The sequence below is a fragment of the Trachemys scripta genome, unplaced genomic scaffold, assembly GCF_013100865.1.
Source record: "Trachemys scripta elegans isolate TJP31775 unplaced genomic scaffold, CAS_Tse_1.0 scaffold_26, whole genome shotgun sequence".
Taxonomy (NCBI): Eukaryota; Metazoa; Chordata; order Testudines; family Emydidae; genus Trachemys; species Trachemys scripta.
Window position 1 is genome coordinate 3,701,151 of NW_023260511.1, and position 22,773 is coordinate 3,723,923.

Below are 22,773 nucleotides of genomic sequence, written 5' to 3' on the forward strand. Positions count from 1 at the left end.
GGTCGCCTGGTGGGACAAGGTGACCTGGGCCCTGTGACTGGACCCCTCTCTGGATGGCGAGACATGGGCTGCCTATATGGGGATAAATGATGAACAGGCCAAGGATTACAATGTGGTGAAGGTGGCCGTCCTAGACTGGATGGGGCTGTCGGTGGAAAAGTACCAGCAGAAGTTTCGGGAGGCCTGGTGGATAGGGGGTTTGCAGCCCTGAGCTTTTGCCCAGAAGCTCATGGACTGGGCCACTTGGTGGTTGAGGCCGGACACCCAAAGGGTGGGAGAGATTATGGACATGGTGATCCTTGACCAATTTGTGCAGGGTCTCCCGGAAAACATAGAATCATAGAATTATAGAAGATTAGGGTTGGAAGAGACATCAGGAGGTCATTTAGTCCAACCCCCTGCTCAAAGTAGGACTAACCCCAACTAAATCATTGCAGCCAGGGCTTTGTCAAGCCAGGCCTTAAAAACCTCTAAGGATAGAGATTCCACCAACTCCCTAGATAACCCATTCCAGTGCTTCACCACCCTCCTAGTGAAATACTTTTTTCCTAATATACAATCTAGACCTACCCCACTGCAACTTGAGATCATTACTCCTTGTTCTGCAGAAGAGAAGAATGAAGGGGGATTTGATAGCTGCTTTCAACTACCTGAAAGGGGATTCCAAAGAGGGTGGATCTAGACTGTTCTCAGTAGTAGCAGATGACAGAACAAGGAGTAATGGTCTCAAGTTGCAGTGGGGTAGGTTTAGGTTGGATATTAGGAAAAACTTTTTCACTAGGAGGGTGGTGAAGAACTGGAATGAGTTAGTAGGGAGGTGGTGGAATCTCAGTCCTTAGAAGTTTTTAAGGTCAGGCTTGACAAAGCCCTGGCTGGGATGATTTAGTTGGGGATTGGTCCTGCTTTGAGCAGGGGGTTGGACTAGATGACCTCCTGAGGTCCCTTCCAACCCTGATATTCTATGATTCTGTTATCTACCACCACTGAGAAAAGCCAAGCTTCATCCTCTTTGGAACCCCCCCGTCAGGTAGCTGAAGGCTGCTATCAAATCCTCCCTCACTCTTCTCTTCTGCAGACTAAATAAGGCCAGTTCCCTCATCCTCTCCTCATAAGTCATGTGCCCCAGCCCCCTAATAATTTCTGTTGCTCTTCACTGGACTCTCTCCAATTTGTCCACATCCTTTCTGTAGTGGGGGGCCCAAAACTGGATGCAATACTCCACGTGTGGCCTCACTGGTGCCAAATAGAGTTCCCTCAATCTGCTGGCAATGCTCCTACTAATGCAGCCCAATATACTGTTAGCCTTCTTGGCAACAAGGACACACTGTTGACTCATATCCAGCTTCTCGTCCACTGTAATCCCCAGGTTCTTTTTCTGCAGAACTACCACGTAGCCAGTCGGTCCCCAGACTGTAGTAGTGCATGGGATTCTTCCATCTTAAGTGCACGACTCTGCACTTGTCCTTGTTGAACCTCCTCAGATTTCTTTTAGCCCAATCCTCCAATTTGTCTAGGTCAATCTGGACCCTATCCCTACCCTCCAGCATATCTACCTCTCCCCACAGCTTAGTGTCATCCGCTGACTTCCTGAGGGTGCAATCCATCCCATCATCCACATAATTAATGAAGATGTTGAACAAAACTGGCCCCAGGACCAACCCTGGGGCACTCCGCTTGATACCGACTGCCAACTAGACATCGAGCCATTGATCAATACCCGTTGAGCCTGACAATCTAGCCAGCTTTCTGTCCATCTTATAGTCCCTTCATCCAATCCATACTTCTTTAACTTTCTGGCAAGAATACTGTGGAAGACCGTATCAAATGCTTTGCTAAAGTTAAGTTATATCACGTTCATCACTTTCCCCATATCCACAGAGCCGGTTATCTCATCAAAGAAGGCAATCGGGTTGGTCAGGCATGATTTGCCCTTGGTGAATCCATGTTGACTATTCCTGATCACCTTCCTCTCCTCCAAGTGCTTCAAAATTGATTCCTTGAGGACCTGCTCCATGGTTTTTCCAGGGACTGAGGTGAGGCTGTAGTTCCCCAGATTCTCCTTCTTCCCTTTTTTAAAGATAGGCACTATATTTGCCTTTTTCCTATTGTACGGGACCTCCACTGATCACCACGAGTTTTCAAAGATAATGGCCAATGGCTCTACAATCACATCAGCCAACTCCCTCAGCACCCTCAGATACATTAGATCCAGACCCATAGACTTGTGCATGTCCAACTTTTCTAAATGGTCCTTAACCTATTCTTTCACCAATGAGGGCTGCTCACCTCCTCCCCATACTGTGCTGCCCAGTGCAGCAGTCTGGGAGCTGACCTTGTCTGTGAAGACAGAGGCAAAAAAAGCATTGCATACTTCAGCTTTTTCCACATCATCTGTCAGTAGGTTGCCTCCCCCATTCAGTAAGGGTCCCACACTTCCCCTGATCTTCTTTGTGTTACTAACATACCTGTAGAAACCCTTCTTGTTACCCTTCACATCCCTTGCTAGCTGCAATTCCAGTTGTGCTTTGGCCTTCCTGATTACACCCCTGCATGCTAGAGCAATATTTTTATATTCCTCCCTAGTCATCGTCCAAGTTTCCACTTCTTATAAGCTTCCTTTTTGTGTTTAAGTTGACCCAAGATTTCTCTGTTAAGCGAAGCTGGTCACTTCCATATTCGCTATTCTTTCTGCACATCGTGATGGTTTGTTCCTGTGCCCTCAATAAGGATTCTTTAAAACACAGCCAGCTCTCCTGGACTCCTTTCCCCCTCATGTTATCTTCCCAGGGGATCCTGCCCATCAGTTCCCTGAGGGAGTCAAAGTCTGCTTTTTTGAAGTTGAGGGTCCATATTTGCTGCTCTCCTTTCTTCCTTTTGTCAGGATCCTGAATTTGACCATCTCATGGTCACTGCTGCTCAGATTCTCACCCACTTCTACTTCCCCTACCAATTCTTCCCTGTTTGTGAGCAGCAGGTCAAGAGGAGCACACCCCTAGTTGGTTGCTCCAGTACTTGCACCAGGAAGTTGTCCCCAACACTCTCCAAAAACTTCCTGGATTGTCTGTACACTGTCATGTTGCTTTCCCAGCAGCTATCAGGGTTATTGAAGTCCCCCATGAGAACCAGGGCTTGTGATCTGGAAACTTCAATTAATTGTCCGAAGAAAGCCATGTCTACCTCATTCTCCTGGTCTCATGGTCTACAGCAGTTGCCCACCACGAAATCTCCCTTGTTGCTCTCGGCTTTTAACTTAAACAAAAGACTCTCAACAGTCTTTTCTCCAGTTTCATACTGGAGCTCTGAGCAATCATACTGCTCTCTTACATACTGTGCAACTCCTCCACGTTTTCTCCCCCATTTCTCCTTCCTGATCAATTTATACAGTTTAACATACAAGTTTGGGACCGACGGCACCAGCCAAACATGTTGGAGGCTGCTGTTAAACTGACAGAGGAATGCGCGGAGGTGGATTTTTCCATGAAAAGAGGGTCAGATAGACCTGGACGGGGGGGAAGAAACATCGAGAACCTCCCCATGGGAGAAGCCCAGAGAAAAGGAAGTAAGAGACCAAGGGAGCCCCTTGTTGCCCGGGACAGCTGGTGTGCTGGTGATGTGGGCGGCTGGGCACAAATGCCGGGGCTGCCCGGAAATGGAGTGTAGACCTGCTGAGTTTTGCGGTTGGATGAATGGCGGAAGAAGGAAGAAGCGGCGAGGACTGGCCACCATCCCCGTGCGGTGGGGAGGAAGCCCCCGAGGGGCTTGGTGGACACGGCCTCGGCCTGGTCCCTCATTCAGAGAGGGCTGGTAAATCCACAGTAGTTTATCCCCGGGGCAAAAATGATGCTAGAGTGCATCCACGCAGATTGGAGGCCCTGCCCCAGGGCCCAGGTGCCCCTGGAGGTAGGGGGCAGGTTCTCCTGGCAACGGGTTGGGATGGTAGAGGGGTTACCATACCCTGTGGTACTGGGGACAGATTGGGGCCCCTTCCCAAAGGGGAAAGGAAGCCATGGGTGGGGACCTGCCGGCAGGAAGAAGGAGGAGAACCCATTGAAAGGTGGGGAAACTCCTACGCCCCTCAGCCCCAGTGAAGGGGAAGACCCATCTCCCCAGAGGACAGGAGAACCAAATCCTAGAGAACAAAGCCAAAATAAAGACGGGGAGAAATAAGGGGCGAGGGGCCAAAGGAGTGCCCTAGTATAGGACAGCCAGGGAAGGAGGCTCGAGGACTAGAAGGGGAAGCTGCCAGGGAATGCCTGAAGGTAGAACCTCCAGGCAGAGAAAGCCAGACTCCCCTGGGCCGTGTAACTGAACCTGACGCCCCGGGCAGCCAGGGCGATGTCCAGACCCACCCGGCTCTCCTGCTGGACAGAAAGGGGGAGCAGCTGGGATGATAACCGCAAGGCTGTGACTGGTGTGAAGATCTCTGGCTAACAGCAGACCTGTGGGGCAGTCTGCCCCCTACCCAGTGTGCCTTCTGTGGGTGGGGGATAGACAAACCCTGCGAGGAGGACCCCGGGGATCACCCAGTGGGAAGTGGTGGGCTCCCCCAGACTAACCTCCCAGGCCGAGGGAGAAGGGGCCGGATCAGGCCCCATCTGGCTGTTGCTTAAGTGGTGAGGTCTGTGGCAGCGCGCTGCTGGAGAAGCCCATAATCAGCTCCTGCCACTCCAGCCCCAATTGCGGAGAATGGACTGGGGCTGGGTGAATGGTCCTATGTTTGCCTGGTAACTGACCACACCTGCCAGCCTCATTAGCAGGAGCTATAACGCTGGAAGGAAGTGAGAGAAGGCTGGGGACAGAGACTAAGAGTGGGAGGTCAGGCTCAGAGGGAGCAGGAGCCTCCTAGTCTGTTGCTGGCTAGGCCTGTGATGGGCCAAGCAGTTGTAAAGCCTGTATATAGTTGGAAACTGATCACGAATAAAGAACACAGAAGTTGCACCAGACTGAAGTGTCCCAGATTCATGGAGGAGAGGAGCCAAGGGGCCAAATCTGGACGGGCACAGTGTGTACCCCGTTACACCTGGCATTTGGCCATGTTGAAATGCATGTGTGACAAAGTGGGAATTTTTGTAATATTTTTTATGAAGCCTATGTGTGCCTCGGTTTCCCCTACATGCTTTATTGGTACCTAGTGGGGAGAAACACCACTGATATCAGACTGATCTGAGAAGACAACGGCAAATCCAAGTCACTGGGACTTCGATGCCTAGTAACCAATGACCATGGCTGGCCCACCTCTTGGCAGGAAGCCAAGCAGTATTAGCCCCGCTGGGGAACAAAGAACTGGGGTGTGTGAGGTGGAAGCTAAGTATGGGCTGCAGGAAACAGCTGGGGCACACCTGAACTGGGACAGAGGGGTCAGAAGGACAGGGCACTGAGCTCTGTGCTGCCCAGGATGGACTATGCTGTAACTTTCTTTTCTCTGTGCTAGCCAAGAACGTCCTGTGCTGTGTGACAGTTGACTAATAAACTCTTCTGTTTTACAGCACTGGCTGCGTCACTACAACTGCTGACAGAGGAGATGCTTTGATGCCCAAGATTGTACCAGTCTTCTTTAGGGGTCTGTCTCAGTGGGACTCGCTGAACAGAGCTCTCAGTGGGAAGCAGGGGTACTGAAGGCCCAGGGGTTCAATCTAAGGAGGTGGTGAAGCCAGGTGGTTTTCCCTGGGGGAAAAGTAGGACCCCTAGAGGGTCTGTCACAATGAAAGGTCCTCTCAGAGACTATTCTAAAGCTGGGGCTATGGCACCGGTGCTGTGGATCTGTGACAGCATGTTGTTAGGGTGAATCCCCCCTTACCAAGCAATCCACCTCAGTCTGTAGTACCAACCTGTCACCATCATTATTTACCTGTCCACCAATGTTTGGGTCACCTGCAATGATTTTATATTGAATAGCATTGGCCCAGAATAGGTCCCTGTGGGACACTGCTAGAAAAATCCCTATTAGAGGATGATTTCCCACTACAGTTACTTTGAAAGCTATCAGTCAGCTACTTTTTAATCTATTTAATATGGGCTACATTGATTTTTATATTATTTTATCAGAATTTCATGCAGCACTAAGTCAAATCCCTTTCAGAGTCTGACATCTGGTCTACACTATAGAGTTAGGTTGTCTTAAATAGGTCACAGAGGACGTGAAACTAACCCCAGTGAAGACACCACTAGGTCGACGGAAGAATTCTTCCGTCATTCTAGCTACCATCTCCCAGAGAGGTGGATTTACTACAACCATGGAAGAACCCTTTCTGTTGCTGTAGCAAGTGTTTAAACCACAGTGTTGCTGCTGTAGCGTTTCTAGTGTAGACACACCCTGAATCTCTTAGGTCAGCCCAGTTACCTTTATCAACTTGATGTGTCATCTCCTCAGCCCAATTCACAAGACTCAGCCCAGCTCCTGGCTGGCAGTTTGTCCAGATCACAGAAATCTCCATCCATAAGAAGGACATTTCCTGTCTCATTACCAGAAACAGGTCCTAGCCGAATGCAATTCCCAAGTGACCAAGCCCTCCCCCACTCCCATGGTGACCCCTTCTGCATGGGGGGACTTACGTGAGAGGTGAATGGCCGATTGTCGCTCGGTCTCCAGCAGGCCATTCCGCACTATGCAGCTGATGTCTCCATTGTCTTCTCCTTCTGTGACAGTGACGTGACTCACAATACTATATAGGTTCTCCCTGTCCTGAGTCACATTGGTCACAATCTCCATTGACAGATTCTTCCAGTTCTTTCCAACCCACTGGAGTTCGGGTTTGGGGAACCAGCCTGTGGATCTACAGGCCAACCCGATCCCCTGGCCCCGGTGGCCCAGCACCTCAATGAACACTGGAGTCACAGCTGCAAGGAGAGACAAGGACTGTGTGTATCAGGAAATCATGAGTTTGGTAGCACCATGTGATTCCCCAGATACCACTGGATATAGGGGGCTGTGACTGGAAAGCTCCATTCCCTTATGTGCAAAGTCTCCCTGGGATCCCTCATCTTGATGACTGGAGAAATTAAATAATGCCATCTTGCATTTCCATAGAGCACTGAGCCCTGAAGTCTCACTGAGGAATGTGCAGGTTTAAACTGCTACAGAGAGATTGTTGCACCTGCTGCTGAAATTAAGCCACTTCTGGGGTGGAGCCTAGCAGCTGTCAGGATCACTGCACTTCCGTACAGAGCAGCAGGTAAAGGATAGGGTCCCACCTACCTCTCTGCTCCCACTCCGCCTGTATCCTCTGGTGTCCTTCTCCCGCACTGCTAATGGTGCCCCAGGCCATGCTACCCCTTATGCTTGGTTTTCCCTCTCCCTGTTCTGCACACAACCACCCTCCCCTCATTTAAATCTCTCCCTAAAAGCACACGTCTCCTTCGGAGCCTGTGCACTAGGAGCCACCAAAGATGGGAGATGATTTAAAACAACCTCAATGATCTGCATTATCACAGGAGGGACCCTCACCTGGGGCTTGATGTTTCTGAACTGTATTGCCTGGGGCTAGGTTACTTAGGCCTTGGCTACACTTACCCGCTAGTTCGACAGCTGGAAATCGAACTTCTGGGTTCGACTTATCGCGTCTAGTCTGGACGCGATAAGTCGAACCCGGAAGTGCTCGCCGTCGACTGCGGTACTCCAGCTCGCCGAGAGGAGTACCGCGGAGTCGACGGGGGAGCCTGCCTGCCGCGTGTGGACCAAGGTAAGTTCGAACTAATTCGAACTAAGGTACTTCGAACTTCAGCTACGTTATTCACGTAGCTGAAGTTGCGTACCTTAGTTCGAATTAGGGGGGTAGTGTAGACCTGGCCTTAGTGAGCTAAATTGACATAGACCGTCCTTTCTACTGCCCTTGTGCAGCACTAGACACGGGCTCAGTGCCCAGGGAATAAAAAACAATATCCTAGCCCTTGGAAACTGCAAAGGGAGTTTTAAGGGAGGCCAAATGTACTTATGACCTCACCTGGGATCTTGGCAGAACATGGGGGTAAAGGTCCCACTCCCTCATACAGCGCCACAATAAGCATGAGAGCTGAGGACTGTAGCTTTTCATCTCATTGAAAAGAGATTGTTTAATGCAGCACTGAGCCTGCTAGCACCCCAGTGGGGTCAGTGCTGAGTGCGAGGAGAGAGCGGCCCCTACTGAGTCCTGCACATCACTCCCTGCAGCACAGGACCCTGCTGCCATGCTGGGCTCAGTATTGGGGCACTCACATGGGTACAGGAGGCTCTGGCTGTCCAGACACAGCGCCTCCCTGTAGTGGAGGGAGAGCCTGGAGATCTGGACCTGGTGCAAGATCTGAGGCCGGAACCAGAGGATGTAAACCAAAGTCAGGCCATGTATTAAGGCAGATGCTTCCAAGTTCACTGTCCGGTACTTGAACTTAGCAAATTTCCTGTTAGATGTGCCAAAACATAGGCACTCCCAAGAAGTACTAGACATGAGATATTTATGTAAATATTTTCCAGAAGGCTGGTACAGATACACCCCAATCTAGCACAAGATAAAATGAATTGACAGAACAATGAATAGGGATGTTCTGTCTGAAATATCAGGAATAAGGGGAGGTAACAAAGAGATGTAATGAAATATGTAAGGTGGTATGTAAGTTGTTTATCCCAGTTTGTTTCAGTCTATAAATGTGGGGGAATCTCACCTTAACCCTTTGTGTGGCCGAGGGACAGCAGGGACTCCCACTGCTGACTGAGCCACTCCTGGCCACTGGACACTCATGTGTTAATGTACCTGTAACCACGGAGCCAGGGCACTAGGACTGTGCCTTGAGGGCAATAAATCTGGCCGAGTGCCAATGTTACCGAACCATTCTGGTGGTTGTTCTTTATGAGTAACATCAAGATCTGCTGAATTAGCAGGCTGCACTATCTGCTGGTACTGATAACTCTGGAGCTCCAAGAAGGAAACACTGAGCTGCTGGAACAGCTCCAGTAGCCTGGACATCGTTACCAAGGCAACAACATTCCATCCTTGTACATCCCTTAGTGCTGAATCTCACCTGCAACCTGTAGTTCAGTGGTGGTTTCCAGGCTCCAATCTGGGTTCCTCACAAAGCAATGGTACTTCCCAGCATCTGCCGCTTGGAGCCGTTTCAGCTTCAGTGAGACGTTCCCGCTGCTGAACTCCTGCCGGAACAGCTCTGTCCGGGTCCGGTAACCCTCCCCCGGCAGGTCCTGGGTACCCTCATCCATGTACTCATGAACCAGGATAAATCCTGGTCCAATTTTCCTCCACTGCACGTTCATGCTGGGCAGCCCAGCTGGAGGTGAGAGCTGGCAGAGTAACACCACATCCTGACCAATTATCCCCACCACAGGGCGCGGGGAGCCAGCCAGGGAAAATTCCTCTGGAACAGAAAACCCCAGGAGCAGAGTGAGTGACAAGAAAAAAGAGGGGCATCTCTGAGCCAGGGCCTAGCCCTACAGACACAGTGAGTGAAAGAAGAGGGGGCATTGCTGAGCTAATCAAAATTTCCTCAGTCATGCATAGCTCGTAGCAGAAGGTTCCCGAGGCTAAGTCATGTGTAGCTCAACTGAGTTACTCAGTCTGGATGCAGGGCAGTGCAGTCATACCACCAATCCTGTCCTACAATCCCCCGGAAACTCTACCAAAGGTGCCTGTCTTGCAACCTACCTATACTCTGTTGGCAAGGGGTGGCCCCATCTGGAAGCCACTTGCCAGTTCATAGCATCCTGCACAGCCCCATGGCACCCAGTTACGAGTTCTTTCCACTGCAGACAACTTCTTTGATGAACCACTTTCAGATCCATGAAGACCCACAATACCCAAAACAGAGACTGACTCAGATAGGGATTCATCATTTTGGTGGTCGGTGTCTGGGGGAAAGTAAGCATCTGAGGATGATTTATGTCTGCATAATAGCTTTGTCTGAAGGGTCTCCAGGCTCGTCCATCCCACCATGGGGCATGTAGAGCAATTACTACTGAGCTGTAACACCTGACTTTCACTGTGTGGCTACTGGTTGGGAGGCATAAGGGGCAGATTTTCAAAGCCACCAAGGAGATTTTGATGACCTTCCATTCATCCTAAGGGGAACTGGGCACCCCCATCCCTCAGGTAGCTGTAAAGATTGCAGGCCATGAGAATCCAGGTTCCCAGTGGGGAAGATCTAGCAGCATGTTGCCTTTGAGTCCCGTGGCATGACAGGAAGGGATCAGTGTTGGGGGCTCTGGAGACCTCTGTCAAGGGCAGCAGGAGCTGGGCAACTTGCTTCAAGATCCAACAATTGTGCCACCCAGAGCTAGGATGTGCCCCAGTCATCCTAACGTCATCTCCACCCCACAGTCTCCTGGGCCTGGACCCTTTTATTCTGCAGGACTGAGGAGGCACTGGGGGAGTGTCATTGGCCTCTGATGCCCCTACCCAAGCCCACAAGGGGGCGGCGTACATGGGGGAGAGGGAGGGAAATAATTGGAATTCAAACGTTGTTACCAGAGAGAGAATACGGAGCCAGGAGGAGGATCCCCAGGCTGCACACACAGAGCCGCCACTGCGTCGCCATGGGAACATTCTGGGCAGGGACCTGTAAGGAGAGAGTAGGGATGGTTAACACCTTCCCATCCATCATCTGACCTGACCCACTCTGCTCCCAGGCAGAGCAGCTCCCTAGGGACAAGAGAGGATTTCACTCCATCCAGTCTGCTCTGCCGCCTGCCCAGGCCTGGCACTAGGAATTTCTATCACTGGGAAGTGCTGTGTATCCACCCCCATTTCCTCCCCTTGTCATTTCTCTGACCATCCATTGGTGCAGGTGCCCCCCGATACTAGTGCATGGTGAGCCTGCAGCAGAGCAGGGCTGTGACATTGCACTCCATATAATTTTATGAAAATATGCTAATGAGTGTGAATATAATGTAACTGGAATATGCTTCATGCAAAAGGTCTCTTGTAAGGTATCATTACAAAGCTTCTTAAAGACTAACAGATTTATTAGGGCATAAGCTTTCGTGGGTAAAAACCTCACTTCTTCGGATGCATAGAGTGAAAGTTACAGATGCAGGCATTATATACTGACACATGGAGAGCAGGAAGTTACTTCGCAAGTGGAGAACCAGTGTTGACAGGGCCAATTCAATCAGGGTGGATGTAGTCCACTCCCAATAATAGATGAGGAGGTGTCAATTCCAGGAGAGGAAAAGCTGCTTCTGTAATGAGCTAGCCACTCCCAGTCCCTATTCAAGCCCAGATTAATGGTGGTAAATTTGCAAATGAATTTTAGTTCTGCTGTTTCTCTTTGAAGTCTGTTTCTGAAGTTTTTCTGTTCAATGATAGTGACTTTTAAATCTGTAATAGAATGACCGGGGAGATTGAAGTGTTCACTTACTGGCTTATGTATGTTACCATTCCTGATGTCCGATTTATGTCCATTTATTCTTTTGCGGAGGGACTGTCTGGTATGGCCAATGTACATGACAGAGGGGCATTGCTGGCACATGATGGCATATATCACATTTAGTAGATGTGCAGGTGAATGAGCCCTTGATGGTATGGCTGATGTGGTTGGGTCCTCTGATGGTGTCGCCAGAGTAGATATGGGGACAGAGTAGGCAACGAGGTTTGCTACAGGAATTGGTTCCTGGGTTGGTGTTTCTGTGGTGTGGTGTGTAGTTGCTGGTGAGTATTTGCTTCAGGTTGGGGTGTTGTCTGTAAGCGAGGACTGGCCTGCCTCCCAAGATCTGTGAGAGTGAGGGATCATTTTCCAGGATAGGTTGTAGATCGTGGATAATACGCTGGAGAGGTTTTAGCTGGGGGCTGTATGTGATGGCCAGTGGTGTTCTGTTATTGCCCTTGTTGGCCCTGTCCTGTAATAGGTGATTTCTGGGTACCCGTCTTGCTCTGTCAATCTGTTTACTCACTTCCCCAGGTGGGTATTGTAGTTTTATGAATGCTTGATAAAGATCTTGTAGGTGTTTGTCTCTGTCTGAGGGGTTGGAGCAAATCTGGTTGTATCTTAGGGCTTGGCTGTAGACAATGGATCGTGTGATGTGTCTTGGATGGAAGCTGGAGGCATGTAGGTACGTATAGCGGTCAGTAGGTTTCCAGTATAGAGTGGTGTTTATGTGACCATCACTTATTTGCACTGTAGTGACCAGGAAGTGGCTCTCTTGTGTGGACTGGCCCAGGCTGAGGTTGATGGTGGGGTGGAAATTGTTGAAGTCCAAGTGGAATTCTTCAAGGGCCTCTTTTCCGTGGGTCCATATATGAAGATGTCATCAATGTAGCGCAAGTAGAGGAGGGGCACTAGGAGACGAGAGCTGAGGAAGCATTGTTCTAAGTCAGCCATAAAAATGTTGGCATACTGTGGGGCCATGCGGGTACCCATAGCAGTGCCACTGACTTGAAGGTATAAGTTGTCCCCAAATCTGAAGTGGTTGTGGGTGAGGACAAATTCACAAAGCTCAGCCACCAGGCTTGCTGTGGCCTCATCAGGGATACTGTTCCTGACAGCTTGTAGTCCATCCTCATGTGGAATATTGATGTAAAGTGCTTCTACGTCAATGGTGGCCAGGATGGTGTTTTCAGGAAGAACACCAATGCATTGTAGTTTCCTCAGGAAGTCGGTGGTGTCTCAAAGATAGCTGGGAGTGCTGGTAGCGTAGGGTCTGAGGAGAGAGTCCAAATAGCCAGATAATCCTGCTGTAAGAGTGCCAATGCCTGAGATGATGGGGCGTGCAGGGTTTCCAGGTTTATGGATCTTGGGTAGCAGATAGAATACCCCTGGTCGGGGTTCTGGGGATGTGTCCATGTAGATTTTTTCCCGTACTGTAGCTGGGAATTTCTTGAGCAGATGGTGTAGTTTCTTTTGGTATTCCTCAGTGGGATCAGAGGACAGTGGCCTGTAGAATGTGGTCTTGGAGAGTTGCCTGGCAGCCTCCTGTTCATAATCCGACCTGTTCATTATGACCACAGCACCTCTTTTGTCAGTCCCTTTGATGATAACGTCAGAGTTGTTTCTGAGGCTGTGGATGGCATTGCGTTCTGTACGGCTGAGGTTATGGGACAAGTGATGTTGTTTGTCCACAATTTCAGCCTGTGCACGTCTGCGGAAGCACTCTACGTAGAGGTCCAGTCTGTCATTTCGACCATCAGGAGGAGTCCACGCAGAGTTCTTCTTCTTGTAGTGTTGGTAGGAGGGTTCCTGTGGGTCAGTGCACTGTTCAGTGGTGCGTTGAAAATATTCCTTGAGTCGGAGACGATGAAAGTAGGCTTCCAGATCACCGCAGAACTGTATCATGTTCATGGGGATGGTGGGACAGAAAGAGAGTCCCCGAGATAGGACAGACTCTTCTGCTGGGCTAAGTGTATGGTTGGAAAGATTGACAATGTTGTTAGATGAGTTGAGGGTACCACTGTTGTAGCCCCCTGTAGCAGGTAGGAGTTTAGATAGCTTACTGTCCTTTTTCCTCTGTAGAGAAGTGAAGTGTGTATTGTAAATGGCTTGTCTCATTTTTGTAAAGTCCAGCCACATGGAAGTTTGTGTGGAAGGTTGGTATTGTATGAGAGTCTCCAGTTCTGAGAGCTCATTATTGATCTTCTCCTGTCTGCTGTACAGGATGCTGATCAGGTGGTTCCTCAGTTTCTTTGAGAGTGTGTGGCACAGTCTCTCCCCATAGTCAGTGTAGTATGTTGATTGCAATGGATTTTTTACCTTCAGTCCATTTGGTATGATGTTCATCTGTTTGCATTTGGAGAGGAAGATGATGTCTGTCTGTATCTGTACAAGTTTTTTGTTGAGGTTGATGGATTTCCACTCCATACGGCTAAATTTAGTGCCTTGCATGGTGTCAAGTATCAGGGGGTAGCCGTGTTAGTCTGTATCTACAAAAACAACAAGGAGTCTGGTGGCACCTTAAAGACTAACAGATTTATTTGGGCATAAGCTTTCGTGGGTAAAAACCTCACTTCTTCGGATGCATAGAGTGAAAGTTACAGATGCAGGCATTATATACTGACACATGGAGAGCAGGGAGTTATTATTGGGAGTGGACTACATCCACCCTGATTGAATTGGCCCTGTCAACACTGGTTCTCCACTTGCGAAGTAACTTCCTGCTCTCCATGTGTCAGTATATAATGCCTGCATCTGTAACTTTCACTCTATGCAGCCGAAGAAGTGAGGTTTTTACCCACAAAAGCTTATGCCCAAATAAATCTGTTAGTCTTTAAGGTGCCACCAGACTCCTTGTTGTTTTTGTAGATACAGACTAACACGGCTACCCCCTGATACATTACAAAGCTTATAATCTACCAAGTGTGGTCATCCTATTTGTATAAATGTATCATTCTTGTATCTGAAACTAGAAATATGAAATATAACTCAAAGGGCCTATTGTAATTATGCAACATGTGGGCCATTAATGGTGGTTTGGAATCTTGATGGCTCCCACCAACTAGGACAATTGGTTGTAACTGGCTCTGTGTACTTGAAAGCCTTCCTGTCAGTCAGGCCAGGCAGAATGAAGGCTTGGAGTCTCACAGCACATGTGCCCATGTCACCTGGTAATGGAATCCATCTTAAACCTGGTGATTTTCCATTTAGAAGGAGAGGTGGAGACCCAGATTGACAAAAGATTCCCGCCTTGTGCCAAAGCTATATAATAGGGTGGAACAGAACAAAGGTGATTCTAGTCATGAGAAATCCCCTAGTTACCACCTGATCTGGAACTAACAAGGTCTGTATTGGGGAAAGGATTGGGCCTAGACTAGGAAGGAGTCTAGTCTGTGAAAGAAGCTTATTGGAACATCTCTGAGAGTGAGATTTACCTGTATTCAGTTTCTTAGTGTATTAGGCATAGATTTGGGTGTTTTGTTTTATTTTGCTTGCTAACTTACTTTGTTCTGTCTGTTATTACTTGAAACCACTTGAATCCTACTTTTTATACTTAATAAAATTGCTTTTTGCTTATTAATTAGCCCAGAGTAAGTAATTAATTCCTGGGGAGCAAACAGCTGTGCATATCTCTCTATCCGTGTTATATAGGGTGGCCAATTTATGAGTTTACCCTTTATAAGCTTCATACAGAGTAAAATTGATTTATTTGGTGTTTGGATCCCACTGGGAACTGGGTATCTAGGTGCTAGAGATAGGAGCACTTCTTAAGCTGTTTTCAGTTAAGTCTGCAGCTTTTGGGGGACGTGGTTCAGACCCTGGGTCTGTGTTGGAGCAGGCTATCTGGCTCAACAAGACAGGGTACTGAAGTTCCAAGCCATCAGGGAAAATGGGCTCAGATGTAGTCTCAGCACATCAGCTGGAAGTCCCAAGGGGTTTCTGTGACCCAACCTGTCACAAGGGCTACTTCCGAGGTAACCCCAGTGGTACCCACCCTGTTGTCCCCCTGCAGAAGGGACCTGGCTCTGTGCCTGCCATCACCTTGGACAACACAGCCAGTGTGTGACCCAGGGCTCGCCACAGCTAAGTGCATGAGGCCCTAGAGCATGAGCTAAAGAGCCAAGCTGTGTAGCTGGGGCTGTAACAGACTCACATGCTGTGTAGATCAGGCCCAGAGAGGCCCCATCTCACATTCTGGGCAGGATGTGGTACCCCCCTTTATATGGGGTCAGCTTGGCCAGAAGTCACCCCCCGTGGTAAGCGATGCTGCCAAGTGACAGGAAAGGGGCTGGCAGTGGCTGTCACAGACACCAGGGGATGCTGTCAGATACCTGCTCCCCCTCCTCTGATATAAACAGGAGACCACCACATCAGTAGATATTACAGTAAGATTCATGATGGGGATCAGGAGGCGCCGTCTCAGGTCTGCTAAGAGCTTCAGGCGTCTTGCCCCAGTTCTCCAGCCTGTGTACACAGGGTCAGACTGGGTTCTGGATTCTAAGCATTAAAGCCATGTTCCGCTGCAACCATCCAGTCAGAGGATTTATGTTTATATCCAACTCCTCTGTGTGTGCCGGGAGCATAACAACGGACACCCTCCCCACAGAGAGACCTCCCTTCTGAGCCCATCCAAGGTCACTTGGGGATGACATGATGTTCCTGAGGGCAGGGTTAAGACCTAAGCATTATAGGCCCATGCCTGAGGCAGGATTAAGGCCTAGGCACTAGGGAAGAGACTGCTTCATTTCTCTCTTGGTTATTGTTCTGGATTGTAAGCATCAAAGCCATCTTATGCTATATTCTTCCAGCCTGAAGATTTTTTGATTTTATCTAATGCATCTGTGTGTGCTGAGAGCATAACAAAGGGGACCCTCTCCGCAAAGAGACCTCCCTTCTTTGCCTAGCCAAGGTCACTGGGGAATGCCATGAACTGCCAGAGAGCAGGGTTAAGGCCTTGGCACTACAGGCCTGTGCCTGTAAGGGTTAAGGCCCAGGGCCCCAGCAGACTCTTGTCTTGCATTTTAAAGAAAACTTAAGTTTCTTGGTTTCATGTGTGAGGAGAAAAGCTCAGAATTGTGCCCTGGATTTAACCATCCCAGAAACACCTGTCTGAGTCTGCAGAGAGCCGGATAGGGTTGCCAACTTTCTAATCACACAAAACCTGCCCTACCCTCTGCCCATCCCCCTCTCTGAGGCCCTGCCCCTGCTCGCTTCATCCCCCCTCTCTCTGTTGCTCGCTCTCCACCACCCTCGCTCACTTTCACCAGGCTGGGGCAGGGGGTTAGGGTGTGGGGAGGGGTGTGAGGGCTCCAGCTGGGGGGGGTGGGCTCTGGGATGTGGCCAGGTTGAGGGATTTGGGGTGCAGGAGGGGGCTCCAGGCTGGCGCAGGGAGTTGGTGTGTGTGTGGGGGTGCGGACTCTGGGAGGGAGTTTGGCTGCGGGTGGGAACTCTGGGCTTGGGCAGGAGGTTTGGGTGCAGAAGGGCGTTGGGGGTGCAGGGTCCCGGTGGCACTTACCGCGGCTCCCAGGAAGTGGCCACCAGGTCCCGTCAGCTGCTAGGCACATGGGTGTCCAGGGAGGCTCCATCCGCGCGTTGCCCTCGCGCCCGCAGGTGCCTCCCCACAGTGCCCATTGCTCACGATTCCCAGACAGTGGGAGCTGCGGAGCCGGCACTCAGGGCGGGGGCAGCACACCGAACCTCTCTGCACCTAGGGGCCGCAGGGACCAGGTAGCTGCTTCTGGGAGCCACGTGGAGCCAGAGCTGGTAGGGAACCTGCCTTAGCCCTAGGGCCCCGCGGTGCGGCTGACCAGACTTTTAACAGCCAGGTTGGCAGCGCTGACCGGAGCCGCCAGAGTCCCTTTTCAACCAGGCATTCCAGTCGAAAACCGGAGGCCTGGCAATCCTAGGGCCGGGGATCCGAGAGGGGAACTGCCCCGTGAAGTTCAGCAAGAGTTTTCCTGCCAGTTCCGCTGCTCTGCGGGCCCTGCCAACCACACTCAGCAGGGAGTGTGTGTGTAACATGGGAGAAGAGCCCTGGGGACCCAGCCCCTCCCCCCAGTACTGCTGTAATGATCTTGGGGTTCATTAAACAACAAACCAGTGAATGACAAAAGGGATAAAACTTAGTTAAAAACAAACTAGTGGTGAACTGCTGGGCAGAGCTACACTGTGTTCTCCACACTCCTGCCAGGCACGGCTCAACATTCCTGTGTTCATAACACTGTCCTTTATGAGGGAACCTCTCTAATTTATAATCTTGCGCAAACATATCTCTACAACCAACACCCCCCTGCTGAGGGAAGTAATGGGGGCAAGCGAGGAAAATCCTTGTTGATGCCCCAACCCTTCTGGGGGCTAGAGGGGACCCATGTGCTAGCCTGTCTCTCTAAGAGGGGAAGCAGGACCCAGCCACAGCCATTCCAATGGTTGAGGGCAGGTCTATGGGGGCCCCATGTCAGGGAAAGCCAGTCCCACCCGCAGCAGCGCTACCAGCCCCTGCTGGCCCGGGAAGGAGGAATTGGAGTTTGACCCCCAGCCAAGTACTCTCTATTATCATTGCATATCCGGCCCCACCCCAGGGCAAAGGGTGAGTGTAGGTTTTGGAGCCATTTTATTACCTATTTGCCCTTGTGCAAAGCGGGGCTCTGAGAGAACCACAGAGCCAAGGCCCAGCAGGCGCTGGGCATTCTGGGAGGCTGGTGAAAATGGGGATTTTTATTTTTTTTTGAGAAAAATTTTCTTTTCATTCAAAAAATTTTGCCTAAACTATTCCAATATTCTGACAAAATGACTCAAAACAAACAATAATGGTTTCAAATAGATTGGAAATTCAATTAAGATCAAATGGAATTAGAATGGGTTTTTTTTCAAGTTCACTTATTTTTTTCCTCCTTAAAAGTGAAAAAATGTTCATTTTGAACATTTTTTATTGTGAATCATTTTAATGAAAATTTTCAAATGGAATTAATTTTTTTGGTGAAAATATTCCTATACTTTTGAAAGCCATTTTTCATTAAAAATGGTTTTCATGAAACATTCTTGGCCAGCTCTAGTTTCCAGCTTCTTTACAGGGCTCTTGTTAAGCCTAATAACATTGAGTAAAGTACTGAAAAAGCACCTAAGTCCCATTGACTTTCAATAGGAGTTAAGGGCCAGAGTCACAAAGGGACACAGATAGATTAAGAGTTAACTACTCTCAGAGCACCTACCAGTTCAGGCCCTGCACTAAAAACAGCTGGAGGCAGGTGAGGGATGTGGGCCTGTGGCCAGAATACCCAAGAGTCTTTGGTTGGAGCACTCATCTGGGCTGTGGGAGAATGAAGTTTGATTTCCTGTCTGATTTGGGGCAGGGATTTGAACCCAGGTCTTGTACCTCCCAGGTGAGTCCTCTAGTAACCGTCAATGGGGTGAGTCTCTCCTATTGGAGCTGGTCCACTTTGAATAAATAGTTATTGGAGCAGAAATTTGACTCTGGGTGCCCTGACCCCTGGGCTACTGGCTGTAATGTAGGGGAAGGGGTTTCTCTCTGGCTCTGTACAAGAAAGGGCTGACCGGGTTTAGATGCCTAACTCCAGACGAGATTTTACTGCTGAGAATCCCAGCCGGAGGGAGGCGCCTTCCTCCAGCTTGTCAGCCAGGCACCTAAGACCCAGATCAATGGGAGTGAGGTGCCTAATTCTCTTTGTGTATCTGGAACCTAAGCCCTGCCCCTTTTCCTCTGCATTTCACTAGCTGGCTTAGGTGGCTGCCTGCTCAGTGTGCTGGGTTCTGAGGGGCCTTTTGGTAGGTGCACAGCCCTGCCCAGACATTGTATGGGGAGCCTGAGTGCCCAATTCAGGGCTTTGAAGTCCCCGAGGCAGCAGGGCACCTGGGACTCAGGCCCTGCAACGCTGTGACTCCAGCCTAAACTCCTAAATCACTTGAGTGGCTATGAAGAAGTTAGCCATCAGCCAGCACAGTCAGAGCTCTTCCCCCCCGCCAGCCACCTTCCTGCAGATGAACAGTCTGTGAGCTCCAGACACACAGTAGAAACCAACACACAGCAACCCCCAGAGCTTCCCGGCTTCTGATCAGCAAATCCAGCTCTCCCCAGATGAGTGCAGCCCAGCCAGGGCCCTTGTGGACTCTCTGCACACGAAAATTGCCTGGTGCTAGAGAGTGTGTTAACAGTATTAACCACTCAGGGTGAAATTCTGGCCATACTGAAATCATTGGGCGAGTTCCCATTGGTCTCTATAGGGCCAGGACTTCAGACTCAGGGTAGACATGACATGTCATGTGTAACATGGTGTCAGCTGGTCGTGTATAACCCTAGAGTCTTAGCCTTGGGCTGTGAGCTCTTTGGGGCAGAGACTGTCTCTGTTCTGTGTCTGTGCAGCGTCCACCACACTGGGCCCCTTGCTCCAGGACTGGGCCCCAGGTGCCACCACAATAATAACACTAGAGTGACTCCTGGGGTCACCATGGCCAGCTGACACGATACTGACCACAGCCGTCCTTTTCCACACCAAGAACAAAACCGTGTTCAGCACAGCGTTTGTCACACCAGGCTAGTTACTGCTGTTGTGTATGATTTGCATTACGGTATTGACAGGGAACCCCAGTCAGGGGTCAGGGCTCCACTGTGCCAGGTGCTGTACAGACATGTAACAATGACAGTCCCTGCCCCAGAGTACTCACCGTCTGACTCTAAATGTCAGACAGGACACAGCCAGTGGGTGAAATAGACAAACCCCTCCATGGTGAGGGGCTGGGAGGATGAGATAACAAGACAGAAGAGAAGAGCGTAGCAGGGAAGCAGAGTCCCAGCTGGCCGCTAGCCTAGTCAGCACCAGGTGGCAGCGCTCAATAGGCCCCATGGCAGAGGTAGCTCCAAGGAGGGATTTCGAGGAAGGGAAGGTGGTGGCTTTGTGAACATTGACAGGAACTGTCCCCCCACACTTCTGGCCTGGCAGACCCTCCTCCGAAAGGCCTCCATTTTGAAGAGGCACCAATTCACCCCTGCACCCCATCACATCCTCCAGGGAAAGGCCACAAGGAACCCCAGATGGCCACACTGTGCAGTGAGGGGATAATGGGCCTGAGCAGTGACTCACACCCACCATCAGAGTTTGCCCAGCACTGATGGGAGGTGGGAACAGGCCATGGCAGGGGGGACGTGATCCCCGGGGCAGGAGTGTAAGCAGCCCTAAGAATGAAGGAAAGGGGGTAATAACGGGGAGGGACCTACCTTAAGGATTCAGCATGTCCCAACAGATGCCATGCAGCGAACCAGGGGTCCCAGCCCCACACAGAGAGCCCAAGGAACTGAAATAATATGCTGGGGCAGACGAGGAAATGGGTCCCGGAGCTGTGCGTGAACTCTGACCGGGGGAAAGTGAAAGCACCAGGGCACCTGTCAAACATTAACCTGTGTATTACAGCAGATGTATTATTTGGCCAGGATCCAGGACAGGTGTTCGGTTACCTGTGGAGACACGGTGAGCAGAAAGGAGTTTATATGCCTCTGGGGTTCCCATTCATCCTCCGATCACTCAGGAGGCCCATTGCAGGTCAGCACTGAGTGCTGATACTCCCCCGCCCCTGGATCTGCTCCCCACTCCCATCCCATCCCCTTTCCTCACCACCAAGCTGCCCTTCCTGTCCCAGTCTGTGCAGCACTGTGTGGGCATTAGCAGGCTGTGCCATGCACAGAAAACAGCAGCCCAGGGGTCTTAAGTTCAGTGCAAAGTAATGCAAGCGGCTTGAACATGGGACAGGAGGTGCAGGGTATAACAGCCCCAGTGACTTCTAAGGAGGAATCGTTGTGACAGTGGGTACAAGTGCTTCTACTAGGGGTCATCAGTAGGGTTGAACCCAAGATCTGCCATGCCACAGCACAGGTCTCTGCCATTTGAGCTAAGGAACAAACTCAGTCAGCGCGTCTTATCTGCTTATCATTTGGATAACCCTGGTTGGGTGGGATGCAGCGATTGAACCTAGGCCCTATAGAGCAAAATACATGTGTTACTATCACCTGGCTAAAGGGAGAAGGTTACTAGTTTCCTGTTTGCAGCCCCTCCCAATCTTTGCCTAGAGGATCAGACACTTGTCTGGGATGTGGGAGACACACATTTGCAACCCCACTTTGAAGCAGAGACTTGAACTCAGCATGAGCATCCTCACCCCCAGGGCACAGGCCACTCTGGGCTGGGCTGCTCTCCTGTGGAGACTGTTCCACTTTGTATAACTAACTACTTAAATATTAATTGCGTCATAGAGCGAGGGAATGAGAATGACTATGATCTGGGGATTGAGGGGCTCACGTGGGCAGAGGGAGCTAGGGATTCAAATCCCTCTGAATGAGGAAGACAGAAGATTTGAGTCAGTGTCTCCTACCTCCTGAGTGCCTTAATCCCCAGGCTGCAGAGTCGTTCTTCTGCTCTTTGGCCCAAGGAATAGCAAATTATTAGCTGCTATTTAGGGGTCAAACACACACTTCTAAATCTGGCCTGCACAACATATTAAAAACCTTTGCCCAGCTAAAACTAATCGGTTCAAATTCGTGAATAGTTTTGCCTTGGCCAAAACTTCATTTTTCAGCAAGTAAACTATTCATCCAGAAATCTTGCCTTGCTCTGCTTGTGAGAACTGGTTTGTTGTTGTGGGGTTGTGTTGTTGTTGTGGGGTCATTGCTGACTGCTGGGACTGCACACAAAGGGGTTTGTTTGAAGGTTTGTGACTGCTGGGGTTGCATTTTGATTGATTTTTGTAGCTGCATCCATGAGCACTGGGACATTTTCTATGTGGGATTGTTATTGTAGGGTTCTCCATAAGTGCTGAGGCTACTCATATGTTGGGGCTGCGTGCATACTGGTTTGTTATCATAGCGTCTTTTTATGAGCTGTGAGGACCACTCCTGCTGGTTTGTTTTTGCAGTGTTGCTTGTGAGTGTATGGGCTGCAATCACTCTGGTTTGTTGTTGTAAGGTTTCTTGTGAGTGCTGGGGCTGGGGTTGCACTGGATTGTTATTGTAGGGCTGCTTTGTTAATAACAACAATGAAATGGAATGAGAATTCCCAGTTGTTTCCGTGTGTAAATTGCCACTATGCTCAGACTGAAACCCCCACGTGGGGTGAGGCTGTTCTTTAGGGCCAGGAAGGAGACTTCACTTCACTGTATTTCTCAGCTTTGTTTCTCAGACTCTGCCCCAGAGCAGAAACTCCTTGTCTCCCCAAAAGTCATCCCTTGGGGGATTGGTTTCTTTTATAAACCCCACTGCTGAGATAAGGGCCAGTCTGTGGGTTGGGCCTTTCCCCCTAGGGGTTCCCCTATATCCTCTACAGCAGAGTGAGTGAGAAACTGAAGTCATGCATAACTGTGGCGGGGGGGGAGTAATCCCACTTCATGCCCCCTCAAATTAGGACCCCTCACATTGTAACATGTGACTGA

The 22,773-nt window shown here is 50.0% G+C and overlaps 1 protein-coding gene across 2 annotated transcripts in view; it reads right to left on the minus strand.

Moving 5' to 3' along the window:
- The window catches only part of LOC117870340 (butyrophilin subfamily 3 member A2-like), a 131,441-nt gene extending 110,731 nt beyond the window's left edge, over nucleotides 1-20,710 (minus strand). For both annotated transcript variants that reach the window (XM_034757478.1, XM_034757477.1), the window contains exons 1-4: nucleotides 20,573-20,710; nucleotides 10,446-10,536; nucleotides 8,992-9,339; nucleotides 6,553-6,837 (exon numbers count right to left, since the gene is read on the minus strand). In XM_034757478.1, the coding sequence (XP_034613369.1) occupies nucleotides 6,553-6,837; nucleotides 8,992-9,339; nucleotides 10,446-10,515 (703 nt within the window). In that variant the 5' untranslated portion in view covers nucleotides 10,516-10,536; nucleotides 20,573-20,710. The remainder of the gene's footprint in view (nucleotides 1-6,552; nucleotides 6,838-8,991; nucleotides 9,340-10,445; nucleotides 10,537-20,572) is intronic.
- Between the last annotated feature and the right edge of the window lie 2,063 nt (nucleotides 20,711-22,773).